General features: G+C 42.2%; 1 protein-coding gene across 5 annotated transcripts in view; it reads right to left on the bottom strand.

Annotated features, from left to right (window-relative positions):
* NR5A2 (nuclear receptor subfamily 5 group A member 2) overlaps positions 1–17,891 on the bottom strand; it is a 149,250-nt gene that overhangs the window by 67,122 nt on the left and 64,237 nt on the right. For all 5 annotated transcript variants that reach the window (XM_049857814.1, XM_049857818.1, XM_049857816.1 and 2 more), the window contains one exon: positions 8,642–8,761. In XM_049857814.1, the coding sequence (XP_049713771.1) occupies positions 8,642–8,761 (120 nt within the window). The remainder of the gene's footprint in view (positions 1–8,641; positions 8,762–17,891) is intronic.

Here is a 17,891-nt window from a genome sequence, read left to right as displayed (position 1 = left end):
TGGTGGATTTGAACTGCCTACTTTTTGGTTAGCAGACTTAGCTCTTAACAACTATGCCACCAGGGTTTCCCTGTACAGATTACAGCCTTGGAAACCCTATGGGGCAATTCTACTTTATCCTATAGGGTTGCTATGAGTCAGAATTGACTCGACAGCAATGGGTTCTGTTTTTTTTTTTTTTTTGGTAAGGTTGAAAAAGGTGGATGGATTTAGTTACATTTTTAATCAGCAATTCCTTGTCATTGTTTCTCTAACCCTGGAAGGATTTTAAGCACTGGTGTCTGGCTTGCCCGTACTCTTTCTTCAGGGGAGAGCCACTTCCTTATAGAAGCTAAATCATCCTGGTGACTCTCGATACCTCTTATTCCCCTCGCACTTCCTCCTCTGAACCTTCCTAGCACCTTACCTAAACCTGTGTCACAGGCCCTACCTGTGAAAGCCCACAGTGCAAAGCGCTGTGCAAAGGTCAGCTGTTGCAATCATTAATTACAAAAAAAAAAAACAAAAACCAAACCCAGTGCCATCAAGTCGATTCCAACTCAGAGAGAAATTAGCCGGATGAATTACATCTCTTGCGTGCAGGGCTCCATCTAATTTTTTAAAAAAATTTTATTCCTTACATCTTTGATTTCTCTTCATTTGTCAGGTCTTTAGAAATATTTTTAAACTAAATGAAAACGTTATTCATATCCTATGTATAAGTGCTAAGCTGCCAGTAGGGGAATTTTGCATGCTTTGTTTGAATAACGCTGTTTCATTTTTTTCCCATAATATCAACATCCTGACCTTGATAAAATGCATCACGGAAACAGGCATATCATTGTTTCAAAGCTCACACTCTGCAGAAATCCATGGCAGTAGGTTAGTGTGTCTCTATGGCAGATGAATTATTTTGTTTTAGAAAAGTGAGAAAAACCCTCATTTCAAATACGTTTTTCTCCAAAGATTGGCAGAGATCTTAACAAAAACAATTGATTGAGGGTGCAGAATAATGTAATGAGTGATTTTTCTTTTTAAATGTTTCTTTAACATCGAAATAATAATTTTATAACAATAAGTGATAATCACATTAAAATTGTTTCTGGGTAATTTAAATTTATTTTTAACAATGTGCTAATAATGCCACACCAAAACCAAAAAGTATATGCATTTAGGCTGAATCAAGGACGTGCTCTGAAATTACACATGAAGACCAAATTATGAGCCTGGGGTAACAACAAACTTCTCAGCATCTGTAAGTTCTCCAGAAAAGCAGTATGGCATTTTGAGCCGAAACTCTGGCATCAGATTGCCTATTTCTGAGCATCTGCCCTACCACGTATTAACTGCATTTTGACTTTAAACAAACTACTTAACCTCTTTGTCTCTGTTTCCTCATCTAAAAAAGGGGGACAATAATATTAACAGTACTTTCTTCATAGTGTTGTTGTAAGGATTAAATTAGTTATAAAAAGCATGTATACCAGTGCCTGACATATATAATAATAACCACTAACAATTTTATATCACTTGCACATACTAAGTGTATACCGGAGCCCTGGTGGCACAGTGGTTAAAACCTCAGCTGCTGACCAAAAGGTTGCCAGTTCTAACCCAACAGCTGCTCCCTAAAAACCCTATGGGGCAATTCTACTTTGTCCTATAGGGTCGCTATGAGTTGGAGTCGACTCAACAACAATGGGTTTGGCTTTTGGTTTTATGTGTACAGTAAAAACCCACTGGCACTGAGTTGATTCCAACTCACAGTGACCCTGTAAGACAGAGAAGAACTGCCCTGGAGCATTTCCAAAGCTGAGCTTTATTAACTATGCAAAGGCATTCGACTGTGCAGATTATAACAAATTATGGATAACATTGCAAAGAAAGGGAATTCCAGGACACTTAATTGTGCTCATGTGGAACCTGTACACAGGCCAAGAGGCAGTCATTTGAACTGAGCAAGGGGATACTGCATGGTTTAAAATCAAGAAAAGTATGTGTCAGGGTTGCATCCTTTCACTGTACTAATTCAATCTGCATGCGAAGCAAATAATCCAAGAAGCTGGACTGTATGAAGCAGAATGTGGCATCAGGATTAACAACCTGCAATATGCAGGTGACACAAACTTGCTAAAAGCTAAGAGGATTTGAAGCCCTTACTGAGGAAGATAAAAGACTACAGCCTTCAGTATGGATTATGCCTCTACATAAAGAAAATAAAAATCCTCAAATTGGACCAATAAGCAACATCATGATAACTGGAAAAAAGACTGACATTGTCAAGGATTTCATTTTATCGGATCCACCATCAACGCCCACGGAAGCAGCAGTCAAGAAATCAAATGACTTATTGCATTGGGCAAATCTGTTGCAAAAGATCTTGTTAAAGTGTTAAAAAGCAAAGATGTCACTTCGAGGACTAAGGTGGAAAAATTACTTTTATGTGTGGTCTTTCTAGCCATGGTCCTGTAACGCCCACCCAGGTGATTGTGTGATAGGCTAATTATTGCCTACCAAGGGGATTGGTCAGTTTTGCCTTAAAAGGGAGCCAATTCTAGAGCAAAGAATTATACAAGCACCACCAGCACTAAAGGACAGACCCACAGGAGACACCACAGTGGGCTTCCCAGCCCACAAAGCGAGAGAGCTGAGTGCCTTTGGGTAGGGACTGAGGGCCCGCGAGGCCTGACCCACACATTTGGAACTTGCCAGCCTCCACAACAGTGTGAGCCATTTCCTTTATATGGTTCGTGAGTTCTGTGAGATGTTGCAGTGAATTAGGGAACCCAAAGACAGGAGGGAGAGTATTGAGGGGAGAGGAAGTAGCTGATGTTACAGCTGATGGAGCGGTACAGCAGCTTGGAAAAGTCAGACATTTGGGACATCTCTACCTCTGCCTTATAAGAACCACCTTTGTGCTGATCCTTATAAAAGACATTATTCATTTAAGGACTAAGATGCATGTCATGGATTGAAGTATGTCCCCCCAAAAATGTGTGTATCAACTTGGTTAGGCCATGTGTGGTTGTCCTCCATTTTGTGACTGCAATTTTATGCTAAGAGGATTAGGGTGGGATTGTAACACCCTCCTTACTTAGGTTACCTCCCTGATCCAAGGTAAAGGAGTTTCCCTGGGGTGTGGCCTGTACCACCTTTTCTCTCTCAAGGGATAAAAGGAAATGGAAGCAAGCAGAGAGTGGGGGACCTCATACCACCAAAAAAACAGCACCAGGAGCACAGCGTGTCCTTTGGACATGGGGTCCCTGCACCTGACAACCTCCTCGACCAGGGGAAGATTGAGGACTAGGATCTTCCTCCAGAGCCAACAGAGAAAGCCCTCCCCTGGAGCTGATGCCCTGAATTTGGACTTGTAATCTGCTAGACTGTGAGAAAATAAATTTCTCTTTGTTAAAGTCATCCACCTGTGGTATTTCTGTTACGGCAGCACTAGATGACTAAGTGCAACTACCCAAGCCATTGTATTTTCAATCGCCTCATATGCATGCGAAAGCCGGACAATGAATAAGGAAGATGCAAGAAGAATTGATGCCTTTGAATTATGGTGTTGGTGAAGAAAACTGAATATATCGTGGACTGCAGAAGAAGAAATACAGCCAGAATGCTCCTTGGAAGCGAGAATGGCGAGACTTCATCTCACATACTTTGGACATGTTACCAGATTGGATCAGTCCCTGCAGAAGGACGTCATGCTTGGTAAAGCAGAGGGTCAGCAAAAAAGAGGAAGACCCACAACAAGATGGACTGACATAGTGGCTGCAACAATGGGTTCAAATATAACAAGGACTGTAAGGATGGTACAGGACAGGGCAGTGTTTCGTTCTGTGGGGCATGGGGTCGCTATGAGTAGGAACTGACTGGGCGGTTCCTAACAACAACAATCTTTATTAAAGCAGACAACCACATCTTTCTCCCGTGGAGCAGCTGGTGGGTTCAAACCATTGACCTTTCAGTTAGCAACTGACCACTTAACCAGTGCGCTAACAGGGCACCTTGTGTATAGTAAACATCCCACAAATGCCAGCCTGTGTCAGCTTAGTTTTGGTGACTTAATTTTCATGTCACCACTTTACAGAACTAATTTCTGTAATTCTTATTGCAGTTTTCTTAGGTAGAAACCATTGGAGTCCTCCATAGGGCAGGTGAGGACACTGAGTTTGAGGTGAAGAGACTTGCTCAAGATTACACAGGTGGTAAGTTTTGGAGTGAGGGCATTGGTGGCTGGTTGATAGAAGTCTCGCCTTCCATGCAGGAGACGGGAGTTCGATTCCTGGCCAATGTGCCTCGTACGCAGCCATCTCTCCTCTGTCGGTGGAGGCGTCAGTGTGTTGCTATGATGCAGAGCAGGTTCAGTAGAGCTTCCAGACTGAGATGAACTAGGAAGAAAGGCCTGGTGGTCTGCCTGGGAAAACCAGCCAACCAAAGCCCTGTGGGTCAAAGCAGTCCCTTCCACAGTTGATAACGGGGACAGTGCAGACCCAGGCAGCGCTTTGCTCTGGTGTGTATCCAGTTGCCAAGCTTGAGGGCTGAACTGACAGCAGCTAACAACCACCACAAGTTTCAGAGTAGGGACACAAACTCAGGCCAGTCCGACTCTAAGCTTCATGCTGCTGCTCACTCCACCAGATCGACACACGTATGCACACAAACACACACACCACCTACAATGTTTTCAGACCAGAGAGCAAGCAGGCTTTACCGGTAATGAAAACATACTCTGCCTACGGTTTGATTGTTGTTAGACTGTAAACGTAACAAAGAGGAAGTAATTTTCCATTTTGTTTCTGTTTTCACCTACTTCCGTCTTTTCCTTGTTAAAATCATGTTTTTCCCTCCAGAATATTGCTTTACTTTTACATCCACCATTTTCCTCTTATCACTGTTTTAACTATCTTCTTAAAATTGGTGTCCAGAAAATAATTTATTATTGTTGCTGTTGTTTTTTAACAAAAGCATAGGTTTCCTTTCCCTTGCAATCAGGCAAGCATTTACCATTCGAAGAAAATTATACTTAATTTTCTCCCTGGGCTGCAGGGTGAGAAGCAGTACATGTCTGCAGCATTGAAAAAAAAAAAAAAAAAAAAGTGATTTATTACCCCAAGACTATTGCTGGAATCTCAGCCCTGTAACAGTAAGTCAGGAGTTATAAGAGGCTGTAGATGAGATGTGGGATATGATGAGGATGCCTACTTGGGATCTTGAGTCTTAGTTAGGAGCTCTGGTGGTGCAGTGGTTAAGCTCTCAGCTGCTAACTGAAAGGTTGGCGGTTTGAACCCACCAGCCGCTCCACGGGAGAAAGATGTGACAGTCTGCTTCTGTAAAGATTACAGCCTTGGAAACCCTTTGGGGCAGTTCTACTCTGTCCTACAGGGACGCTATGAGTCAGAATCAACTCCATGGCAGTGGGTTGAGTTTTAGTTAACTTGCTTTAGCTAAGCAATCAGGTTAGAGATACACTAGTTCTCCTTTAGTGCAATCAACTAGTATTTATCACGTGCCTTAGATATTCGGCATTATAATAAGTGCTGGATGTAAAAAAGTGCTGGATGTAAAAAGACGCTGCATTAAAATATCTTTCTACTCTGTTACAAAGGCCATTTGTTTAGAAATGTCTTCCTTTTTAGCACTTTTGCTTGCATTCCACAAAATTGCAGGAAGCCCAGAGATGTTCAAAATGTTTTGACCCAACCGATGCCACAAAAGAAAATAAATTACTTGTTCCATAATTTCCCTAAGTGAGAAAGTCCAGTTGTAATTAGTTAGGTGATTCACTTTTTTTATAGGATAGATAGAAAAGGGGTGGGAAGGAGTCTGACAGAAATTTAAAAGAGGGGATGGGGCCTAGAAAAAGCCAAGCTACAGACAGGTGTGGGGAAAGACTGGCTGTCCACCAGGCAGTCCCTCACTCGGTCGTGATGACAAAACACAAAGTAGTGGTAAGTGATAGTGGAGACTGTAATACCATCTATGCCATGACTGTTCTTGGTTTTGACGATCAGAGAGGCAAGAAATGCACTTCCTTTACTTTTTAAATGGTAATTACCTTAGCCCAGGGGCAGCACTTAAGGTAAAATGAAATGTGAAATAAGGAGTATTTCTAAAGAGCAGGGATGGAAGTGCTTTGAGAAAGAACAGCACAAACCCATTTCATCTCTGAAACTCAGAAGGAAATGAAATCAAATTAATTTGTGGGCTGAGTCTTGTTCTTCTAACGCAGCTTCTAGCTAGAGGCAGCCAGTGTGGGGAGGAAACATGCCCAGCAATAAACCAAAAACCCAACCTGTTGCTGTTGAGTGGATTCCGACTCACAGTGACCCTGTGGGACAGAGTAGAACTGCCCCATAAGGCTTTCAAGGAATGGTTGGTGGATTCGACCTGCTGACCTTTTGGTTAACAGCCGAGTTCTTATCCACTGCACCACCAGGGCTCCGAAAATGGGTACATTTCCTCCAAACACTTGGGTCACAGGATGAAAATGTTAAACAAAAATTTTAAAAGACAGGAAGTTAAACCTATTGAGACTTATACTGTCATCCAGAAATCTTTTCTCACGAGAGGTACAGAAGGTAGGGGCCAGATAGTGATGGGAATGGTCAAACTGATCCAATTCGCAAAAGCTCTGAAATAGTGCTTGCCTTTAATTTGATTGGGAAAATGTGATTTATTAATAGTACAGGAAACGGTGTGGAGACAGCCTTTCATTTTCAAATATGCACTACTGTGGTTTCACAGCACATAAACATTTATGGCTGGACGTAAAAGATCACGGTGCCTGAGTACTGAAGTCACCACTGCTGAACAATGCGGTGGTGCCCTGAATAGGTATGACTGGGTAGACTAAAGGAATCCATGCATTTATTTTAATAATATAGAATATAGGGTAAGAAACTGGAGGGACATCCCAAAACCCTGTAAAGTTAGACGTAGGTCCATTAAGTAGTCTTGCTCTGCCCCCACATATCTTCAAACCTAACTGTCTCGCCTTCTTTATGTCTTTGCTCAAATGTCACTTTCTCAATAAGGCCAGCCCAGGTCATTCCTATTTAGCACTGCAATCCATGGGTCATACTGTAACACATATCCATATATGTGTGTGATTCCCTTTTACCAGGTTCTTTTTTTTTTCCCCCTTATGTTTTATTGAACAGCTCTTTGACCTCTTACTCTAAAAAAAACAAACCAGTTGCTGCCAGGTTGACTCCAATTCATGGTGACCCCATATATGTCAGAGTAGAACTGTGCTCCGTAGGGTTTTCAATGGCTATGATCTTTTCAGAAGCAGATCACCAGATCTTTCTTCCAAGGTGCCTCTGGGTAGCTTCGAACCGCCAGCCCTTCTGTTAGTAGCTAAGAGTTTAACTGTTCACGCCACCCAGGGATTCCTCTAATATATTGCTGTTGTTAGTTGCCATCAAGTTGGTTTGTTTATTAGGATTATTGTTTATGATTGGCTCCCTGCTTTTACAAAGTAAGTCCCATGAAGACAGGAATCTTTTTTTCTGTTTTGTTCACTAATATAAGCTAAAATCCCAGAATAGTTACTGGCACATTGTAGGATGTTCAATGAACATTTGTTGAATGAGTGAATATTTAGAAAGGAATAGGACTTACAAGTAATTTTTTTCTGTTTTCCTTTTTAATGATGACTGACTCCTGAAAATGAAAACTGCCCCTTCTCACTTGCTTGCCTTTATGCCAAATATTTTGATTATATGTGATACTTGAATCAGTCTCTTCCACTAATCCAAAAGAGTAAAGATTCCACAATTTATAAGGTTTTGTTTTTGTTTTCAATAGCTAACAAGCAAGTGTAGTTGGTTAGTGCAGAAGTTCTGAGGACCGATCATTGATTTAAGGTGCAAAAAAAAAAAAAAAAAATTTTTTTTTTTTTTTTTTTTAGGGTCACAGTTTTTCTGGGAGTGTCACAGTGGTTAAAGCACTTGGCTGCTAGTTTTTCTGGGAGTGTCACAGTGGTTAAAACACTTGGCTGCTAATGAAAAGGTCAGTAGCAGAAGCCCCTGGCTACACTACTCTGTGGGAGAAACACGTGGCAGTCTGCTTCCATAACGATTACAGCCCTGGAAACCCTGCGGGGCAGTTCTACTTCGTCCTACAGGGTCACTATGAGTCAGAATCAACTCCATGGTCATGGGTTTTCCTGGTACAATGGTTAAGTGCTCAACTGCTAAGGGAAAGGTTGGCAGCTCAAACCCACCCGGTGGCTCCACAGGAGGTAAGACCTGCACATCTGTTGTCGTAAAGGTTACAGCCTAGGAAACCCTACGGGGCAGCTCTACTCTGTCCGGTGGGGTCACTATGAGCTGGAATCGACTCGATGGCACACAACAATAACAACAATCACTGATTTTGATTTAGCAATTGTTCTGACCCTTCCAAATAGAACTTTCAATCCCAGCAGACTGGGGGCAGCAGAATGCTTATGATCATGTTTGCTTTTACAACTTTACTGTAATCATCAGGGCAGGGACAGAGTGCACCGACTCATCTTCTCTAAATTATTTGCAGCCCATCTCTCCTTTCAAAGCACAAGAATGCTTCTGACCTAGTTAAATTCCTGCCATTCTGAGCATGCTTAATAAAAAGATACTTTTGTTGTTGTTGTTGTTTCCACTACAGCACTCACTTGTTGCCCAGTAACCAGGAAGATTGATCCTTCCTTTCCATGGACCACTTGCCGGTAAATGTGGTCAAGAATTAAGAGCTCACTCCAGCAGTTCTGAAGCAGCTTCATTTGGTCATCAACCTGTAAAAGAAACAAACAAACAAAAAAAAGACACTGTTATTCACTGCTTTTTTGTTTTTGCATAATTTTCTAGTGAAGAGAACTAACTCTAAGCAAGGGAGTCTCCACCAATGGCCGCCAAAGCACTAAGGCTCAGAACTTACATCACTGCTCCTGAAAATCATTATTTTCATGTGGGTACATACTTTTCAGGCCACATATAAATACTTAAGGTAAGTATAATCAATGAGCTGCTAGGAAAGGCACTCCATTAGATTGGTCTGTCTAACGTGAACAGGGCTATTGAAGTTTGCCTGTGAGAAGTACAGGCGCCTTCAGCTGTCCTCAGTAGACCCCGAAGAGCCTATGTTTATGTATCTAGAGGTTGATACAGTGAACAGAAGGAGAAATTGATATTAGCAAGCTGCCAAGCTGAGAAAATTTATATAAAAGAAAATCAGCATGATAGCCCAAATGATTTTCAGGGACATAGGCTCACGGGCATTCTTTGTCATCAGTGTTAACTGAAAGTCTAAACTACACAAGACTCTGAACAGAACAATCACTAAATAATGGTCTTGGTGCTAGCTTCCACGTGCTTTATGATTTGGACACTTTGTCCCACAAATTCTCTAAGTGTCAGTTTCCTTATTGGAACAGTGGGCTGAGAACAGTGCCTCCACCACAGGATAGCTATGAGGACTAAAATGAAAGGTGCTGTGTCGTACGTAGTGGGCACTTTGTGCAAGTTCACCATCTTGTCTTCCAACGGGGTACATTCTTCAGTAGGAAAAACATACCTGTTGCATGTACAGTCCATGTACCCATGGTCCAAGTATGGAGAACAAACTGATCCATTTCTATAGCTATTTACAACTGTTTACTCTTTGCTTCATAAAGTATATGAGCCAAAAACCTTGGCGTCCCCAAATGGGGTGGCTGTGTTTGGGCACATACTATGCATTTCTAAAAATAATACCTGACACTCATATGGTATCTAATAGCTCTTAAAAATGTTTGTGAGCTATTCTAGATTTGATTCACAGAACATGCCTTTGAAGTTAGCAGAGCTACAATTATTATATTCAACTTACAGATGAGACAATGGGGGCTCAGAGGTTACGCAGTATACCTGAAGGGTTCTCTTTTTCTCTCTCAAGCTCTGGGCAATCTCCAGATTACTTCAAGAGGTACTAGAACTCTCCAAACCAAATTAATTTAACACACTTTAACAAGTTCATGTTTAAGCTGCTGTTCTATGGGACTCGATGGCTGGATGATTCTGTGCGAAGAAATATCTACTCTTAGGATGTTGCCAACTGATACATTAGTAGTGAAAAGAACTTGTGTTAGGCTTTATTTCCATGAGTCCAGGACATAGTCAATGTATCAAGAGGGACCCAACTTCAGAGTTAAAAGAAGGATTTAAGGCACAGTTCTATACTTTTTACCTATGAGAACTTGGCCAAGCCATGTCATTGTATCAGCCTTATTTTCTCAGTTGAAAATATGCGACGTAGGTCTTGTCAGGAAAGCCCTTTGTAAAGTGTGACACAATACACAAATGAAGAAGCAACAGCAAACAAGAGGTATTAGAAAGCTCCCGACTGGAAGACCTTACAGACTGTTTGGAAGGACAAAGGGAGTTGTAGAGATCAAGGTTACCATCAGGCTTTGTCATCAGGAAAAGGGTCCCTAAGCACATCTCCTTCAGAAATATTTCAAATCAGTAAGTCTGTTCTGACCAAAAGAACTTCATTCATTAAGTAAACAGTTACCTTTGAGAGCCTATTACTTGGTGGGCATAAGTGCCAGGGCCTAGGATTTAATGGTGAACCAGGTATAATGCAGCCCTTGCCTTTGTGAACACTGCTGTCGTGTGGGAGAATGCTCACCCTAACACTGATGGTTTAGGTGATAGTAGGCATTCACCTTCTTCTGGAGGAACATTCTAGAGCATTGTGTGATATTACAAGTCAGCCTGTGGGCAGCAGTGTACTTAGCTGACAGAAGGAGACATGGCTAAATGTGCTGGCAGCATACATGTCGCTGTACCCAGAGCAGATCCCAGGAATCGTCTCTCAGATGCTTGGATGATTTCAAAACGAAATGCACTCTGCTCTTCTGGGTTTTATTACATTCCCATCCCAGCAAATATGCTATCAGCATCTTACTGCAGATATATCCATCTGTGATGGCAACTTTGTTCCATTGTGCTTTTTTTTTTTTCTGTGATGTGAAGCTTTAGTTCTTTAGCTTTTTTTTTTTTTTTTATGGAAGTCCAAAATATTGTACTTTCAGGTTGTCTCCTCAGAAATAATTACCATACACATCAGTGCTATGTAACACGGCAGAGATACTTAGCTGCTTGGCTGCTAACCAAAAGGTCGGTGGTTTGAACCCACCAGTTGTTTTGCAGGAGAAAGATGTGGCAGTCAGCTTCCATGAAGATTTACAGCCTTGGTAACCCATGGGGCAGTTCTACTCTGTCCCACAGGGTTGCTATGAGTTGGAATTGACTCAGTGGCAGTGGGTTTAAGGCACGTGAAAAATGTCAAATAAGAACATGACTTTTCCTGGCCTTATTTTCTTTTACATTGTTGAGGACACATTCCCAAATAAGGATATATTTTTATATATCATGTTCCAAAAGAGAATGAAGTATATCATTTGCAGACCTTTTTCCTGCCTCCGTGGGTGTGTGTATGTGTCTGTGTGTGTGTATGGGCACACGTATGTGAGAGAGAGAGATTGCCAAAGGTGGGGAGGGGGTGGCGGTGGTTCCACTTTCATGAATCCCCTAAAAATCCCTTTCTGTGGGACTAGGTGTTTTCTAGCCCCAACTCTGCTTCCTGTTGCCTGTCGGGAGGCAGGGAGTAGATGGATAGCTTTTAAAATCTCCACATTTCCTGGTTTCTCTGTTTCTTTGCCAACTGTAGAAGTAGGGGAAAAGGAGCATGTCTACTTCCCTCAGTTTAACACCTCGTCTTTTGTTTTCTATTCTATGCTTCTCATGCCATCACTTCTTTTGCATCTCACAGGAATCTCTATAACATTCTCCCTGTATCACAAAGTACTGTGATGTCTCTTCACCTGCCTGCCCTCCTTGAGGGCAGGGACAGAATCTTTAGCTGCAGGTTCCTCAGCACCTACCACAGTGCATTTACTTAATAAATGCTTGTTCAATGAAGGAACAGATGACTGAATTAGCTTCACCTCCACAATTCCCTGCTGTTAACCTGTGAATCCCTGCTATTGGAAACCCTGGTGGCATAGTGGTTAAGTGCTACAGCTGCTAACCAAAAGGTTGGCAGTTCAAATCCACCAGGCGCTCCTTAGAAACTCTACAGGGCACTTCCACTCTGTCCTATAGGGTTGCTATGAGTTGGAATTGACTCAATGGCAATGGGTTTGGTTTTTTTTGGTTATCCCTGCTACCTAGCCCACACTATAAGCAAGTAACTCATTCAATGTTTGTGGAATGAATGATAATTTTACTTGGCAGTAAACACACCACCCCAATTTGCATCTGAGCCTTCTCCACAGCTGGTCCTTGGCACGGGCTTCCTGACTGACGGCAATTTTAACACCCCTCCTGAGCAACTGATACCTTGTGTTTTAACACTCTCTGGGGAGGTTTTCCACACCAGCATTCCATTTCATTATTTTCCATAATTGATTATGTGATATTTTATACTATCTTGAAATTGGTGAGTGTGCAGCTTCACGGTGCTTGGGATGACCAAGTTTCAATGCAGCTCCATTAATAAAAGGACAGGGTAAGTGTGATGACTGATTTCTTCCTTATCTCTAGATATGAAAAGGTAGCAATTTCGAAGAGATTTTTCCTTGGCAAACCAGAGTAAGAGAGGAGGCCTGGGGGGAGAGGAAAAAAAAAATCTACCTATTTTGAGTAAATTCTCCAGGTATTAATGCCGTCATTGAAAAATTTAGGGTGATACTTGGGGAGCCCAGGTTGGGGACGGTTGTTGAGTTGATTCTGACTCAGAGCAACCCCATAGAACAGAGTAGAACTGCTCCAGAGGGTTTCCAAGGTTATAAATCTTTACAGAAGCAGACTGCCATATCTTTCTCCCACAGAGTGGCTGGTAGGTTCGAACCACCGACCTTTGGGTTAGCAGCTGAGCGCTTAACCACTGCACCACCAGAACTCCTTCAGTGGAGGCCTAATGGTCTAATTTTCATTATATACTGAAGCCCTCACTAGCTGGCAATACCACCTCATATAATCCTGTGTTATCAGCTGTGATAAAGGGAAGGATTTATCTCAGAAATGTTACTCACCAGAGAAACTATTTATATTGATATTATATGAGAGTATAAAGTAATACAAGCCTCATATTGTTATAAAGCGCAACTTCCCACAGCCCAGAATGTTAATGATTAGAAACTTCTGCTTTCTCAGAAGAACAGTGAATTTGACAAACAATTAGAAGAAGAAAAATGTGTAGACCTTTCTCGGGCCCACATTTACCTTATCAAGACCTATTTGTTGTCCTCCCACCTTTGCCATTTAACATTCCAACAACAGCAGCTGAACTGTTATTTCACTTTTCCTCTTACACAGCCATTCTAAAACGTACACCATGAATCACTGACCGTGGTAAGGCTTCAGCAAAGATGTTTTTAGGGGAATATTTTATTGAAATGGACTGGTAGTTTAAAGTGTGCACGAACCCATTTCTCGATTTTGAGTGAAGTTAATAAAACTGATTTTTTTTGTTCAGCTGATAATCATTATTTTACTCTGGCAAAAATATATATAACAAGACATCTGCCATCTCAACCATTTTTACAGGTACAACTCAGTGCCATTAATTATATTCACCATGTTGTGCCACCATCACCACTATGCGTTTTCAAATTTTTCAACACCCTTAACAGAAATTCAGTGTCCCAGCAGTGCAATGAGTTTCTCTTCATACATGGTTTTTCTGGCCCTGGGCTTGTAGTTCTGCCAAGATAATTTGCTAGACCACAATCTTGCAAAGGAATTGGACAGTTTACTACTATGCAAATAAGGCACATAAAAACTCTTGTGGGAATTGGTTGATTACTATGGAGATTAGGTGACTGTGGCCTACCAAAGGGATTGGTCAGTTTGTGGTCCTGGTGGGAGGAATAGGCTTCTAAAAGGGCCAATCCCACCGAAGTTGAGGGGGACCTCACTATTATCAAGAAGAGCCTGGGGTAGAGTGTATCCTTTGGACCCGGAGACCCTGTGCCAAGAACCTCCTGGACACAGGAAAGAGAGAGCTGTGATACTGGAGATGGCATGAAATGGCTCAAGATGGGCATAACAGGACGAGCGGGAGCAGTATGAGTGGTGGGACCCAGGAGACCAGCACAAGGCAGCTGTGGTGCACTTCCTGGCTCACAGAGCGAGAGAGCTGAGCACCTTCAGGCAGGAGGCTTGCTGGCAGAGTGCGGTGCCTCTAGGCACTTGCTGGTAGAGCCAAAAGCTAACACTTTCCCAAGCAGGGCAGAGGCCAGGCCTGAGCAGGGCCTATGGCAGTAGGTCTGAGACCTGCCTGCAGGCACAGCCAAGAAGGAGCTAGGAGCCATCCTGGTTGGAAGCAGTCCTGACTGAAGAACTGTATCCTGTCTCCTGAGTTGTACCCTGTTACTTCCAAGTTGATCCTGATCCTGAGTTATAGCCTGTTACTTCCCTAATAAACCCCATAACCGTGAGTACAGTCTATGAGTTCTGCATGGCCATTGCAACAAATTATCAAACGTAGCAGGGAAGTAGAGTGCTGGGGAGAGGGGAGGAATGACAGGTGTCAGAGCTGGTAAAAAAAGTTAGCTGTGGTATGCCTGACTCCATCTCACAGAAGTCAGCTTTAGGTTGATGGTGATTCTCATCCCTCCTCCTGAAGTTAGGTGACTTCTGACACAAAGAGGTTACAGTCCCTTAAAAAACAGCCCCTTTTCCTCCCTCCCATCTGCCCCAGGTAACCACTGATAAACTTTGCCTGTATGTATTTGCCCATTCTGGATTTTTCGCATTAAGTGGAATCACACAATATGTGACCTTTTGCAATTGACTTATTTCACTCAGCATAGTGTTTTCAAGGTTCATTCATGTATGTAGCAGGTAACATGTATCGGGACTTCATTTCTTTTCATGGCTGAATAATATTCCATGCTATTATCATTTTTAAATGTTGTAGGATATAAATTGGATCAATGCATATCTACTGACAGGGTTTTGTAAGCTAGCCCTTGTGTTAGAAACTTGGAGGAAAACAGAGGTGACTAAGACACAATTCCTGCCCTAAGAAACTCACTCCAGTGATAGGAGACAGAGTATAAATCCATTATCATAATTCTGTTTGTTCTCATGCACTGGAACAAACGTGCAGGAGAAGCCCCGTGAGCACTTTGCTCCATTTCTTGGGAGAGAGCCTGGAGGTCACGGACGCTTCTCAGAGAACAAGGCATTTGAAGCACTCCTTAAAGTTACAGAATCACCTAATCCTTTTTTTCCTCTTTGGCTCCTGCTAGAAAAACTCTTGGAATAAAGTCTTCAAAAAAAAAAAAAATTTTTTTTTTGTAGACTCTTCAGAATCACTACAAGTCCAGCTATTCTTTTTTTTTTTCCTTTTCTGTCAAAAAGGAAAAAAAAAAAAAAATCCCTAGAGGTGGGTCTCCATTTCTTTGGCTTCCTTTTTTGACAGTGATGACATACATAGAGGTGTGTTCAGAAGCTGGGAGAGAAAATCAAAACCAAAACAGACCAAAATCAACCTAGCCAATCTTAATGAGAAACTGCTCTGGACAAGGCAGACGCACAACTGCTTTAATCCTTGACGGCTCTTGTAAAGAACACAGATGATTATCTGTAGCCTCTATGATAAACTGCTACAAAGTCCAAGAAAAAATGATTTCCTATTAACAATGATTAAACAAGCACTGCACAAGAGAAATATCAGGCAGTAAAACTCCCCAGTCAACTGTTGAAATAGCCAATAGATTTATAACTGGAGTTATTCCCTGCTCTTTTTTTTCTGAGATAACTGGAGGTGATTCCAGTGTACTTTCTAATTGGACTGCTATTGTTTCATAATATGAAGGCCTATGTGTCAACACTTAGCCAGGAACTGAAGTATTCTGGCCCTCTCTCTGTTTCTAGCAGAGGAACAAAGGATTCTCCCCTATCCCCCAGGACCTAAGCTCTCTTTAGGGTGAGGGAAGCAGTCTATACTAATTTCTCTACCCACCTAGGTCATGATCAATAGCCTCCTGGAATCTAGGACCTAGATAGTCTACATGCTTCTCCCTCTTGCTCTAATCCATCAGATACACAGTTACTAGAATTATTTACTTTGGTCATGCTATTTCTATGGAGCCCTCGTGGTGTAGTGGTTAAGAGTTCAGCTGCTAACCAAAAGGTCAGTAGTTCGAATCTAGCAGCTGCTCCTTGGAAACCCTATGAGGCAGTTCTACTCTGTCCTGTAGGGTTGCTATGAGTGAAAATTGACTTGACAGCAACGGGGGTTTGGGTATTCCTATGGGTAGGAACCTCTTCCAAATTCCCTAGACTTCCCTTCAAAGTTCTCTACCAAACCAGAGCTCTCTAACCAGTGCGTGCTCAGCACAGGTTATCATTGTGCCGACTGAGCCCCCTGCCTGGGGTGGCCTAGGGTGGCTAGAAACTGGGACAGTTGCCTCTGACCATAAGCAACTTGCTCTGTTTCTACTGGTATTCCAGGTAAATATCATTTTCTACATATGCCATGTAACAAAAAAGGTGGAGAAGCTTTCCATTAAATGTCCTTTCCCACGTCATCAACTTTGTATCTCATTACGTCCTAGTACTTCATTAATCACCTATATGCTGCTGGTATCTTGCTCATAGTTTACTACTACTACTACTACTACCAGGAAACACTTAAACGATGCTCTTAAGCATTGTTCTAAAGCTTTACGTGTCTGAACTCAATCTTCATAACAACTCAATGAAGCAGTAACTATTATGATCCCGATTTTACCAAAGGTTAAGCAATTTGTCCAGTTACACAACTAAGGTAAGTGGCAGAGTCAGGATTTGAAGAGTTTGTGCTCCCAGCTACTCCATATATAGTATTATCCCTACCTGGAATATCCACCCATTCCTTGAGAAAATGCTCTAGAAGCCATCTCCTTCAGAAGTCTTCCCTGATCAAGTCCGTGCCATGCTGATCACTCCCTGACCCTATGTTCTTGTAACCTTTTCTAACAGGTTAAACTCCATTCATTGATTTGAGTTCTACAAAACTCTTAGAGCAGGGGTTCAAAACTTGGATGTTCATGGACTTTGAGGATTAAATTATATACAATAATCCCTCACTATTTTAGAGGTCAGATTTTTTAACACTTCACCCATTGGGAATACCACCATAAACTGGAAGTAACAAGAAGTGGCTGCCATACAGGTGATGTTCTTTATCCCCAGGGAAGTGGGCCCCTCAGTTGTGCCACATGGAGTTAATTAGCCAATAGGCAAGGTAAACACAGTACTTTCCTTGCTTACCAGATCATCTCTAGTGAACAATTTCACATTTTTCACCAAGGTAAGCGTGGGTTTACGTGTGCTTACTTCCTAATCTGTAGTGAACAATTTCACCTGTTTTTCACATCAAAGATATGGTGGAAAAGCATGTGAAATTGTTCACTACAGATTAGGAAGTAAGCACAAGTAAACCCATGTTTACCTTGCTTATTAGGTCATCTGCCCCTCCTCACTACCTCCGCACGATTAGGTGTAAAGTGAAAGAGCGGAACCAAACCCAAAACCAAACCCAGTACCGTCGAGTCGATTCCAACTCATAGCGACCCTATAGGACAGAGTAGAACTGCCCCATAGAGCTTCCAAGGAGTGCCTAGTGGATTTGAACTGCTGACCCTTTGGTTAGCAGCCGTAGCACTTAACCACTACGCCACCACGGTTTCCAAAGAGCAGAACTGCAACTGGGAAAAGAACAAGATAGCTGTCAGCAGAGAGAGGAGGCAGGAAGCAATAACAGACCAGTGTTAAATTCTATTTATTTAACACAGCAATCCACAGCCACTCTATATAGGGAGTCAGGGGCTCTAGGCCCCAGGAACCCCTTCTGGAGGGATGTGATTCTAAGGAAACCACTTTGTG

This window comes from Elephas maximus, chromosome 18, assembly GCF_024166365.1.
Source record: "Elephas maximus indicus isolate mEleMax1 chromosome 18, mEleMax1 primary haplotype, whole genome shotgun sequence".
Classification (NCBI taxonomy): domain Eukaryota; kingdom Metazoa; phylum Chordata; class Mammalia; order Proboscidea; family Elephantidae; genus Elephas; species Elephas maximus.
The sequence above is the reverse complement of the archived record's forward strand: the minus strand, read 5'-3'. Positions and strand labels throughout refer to the sequence as shown.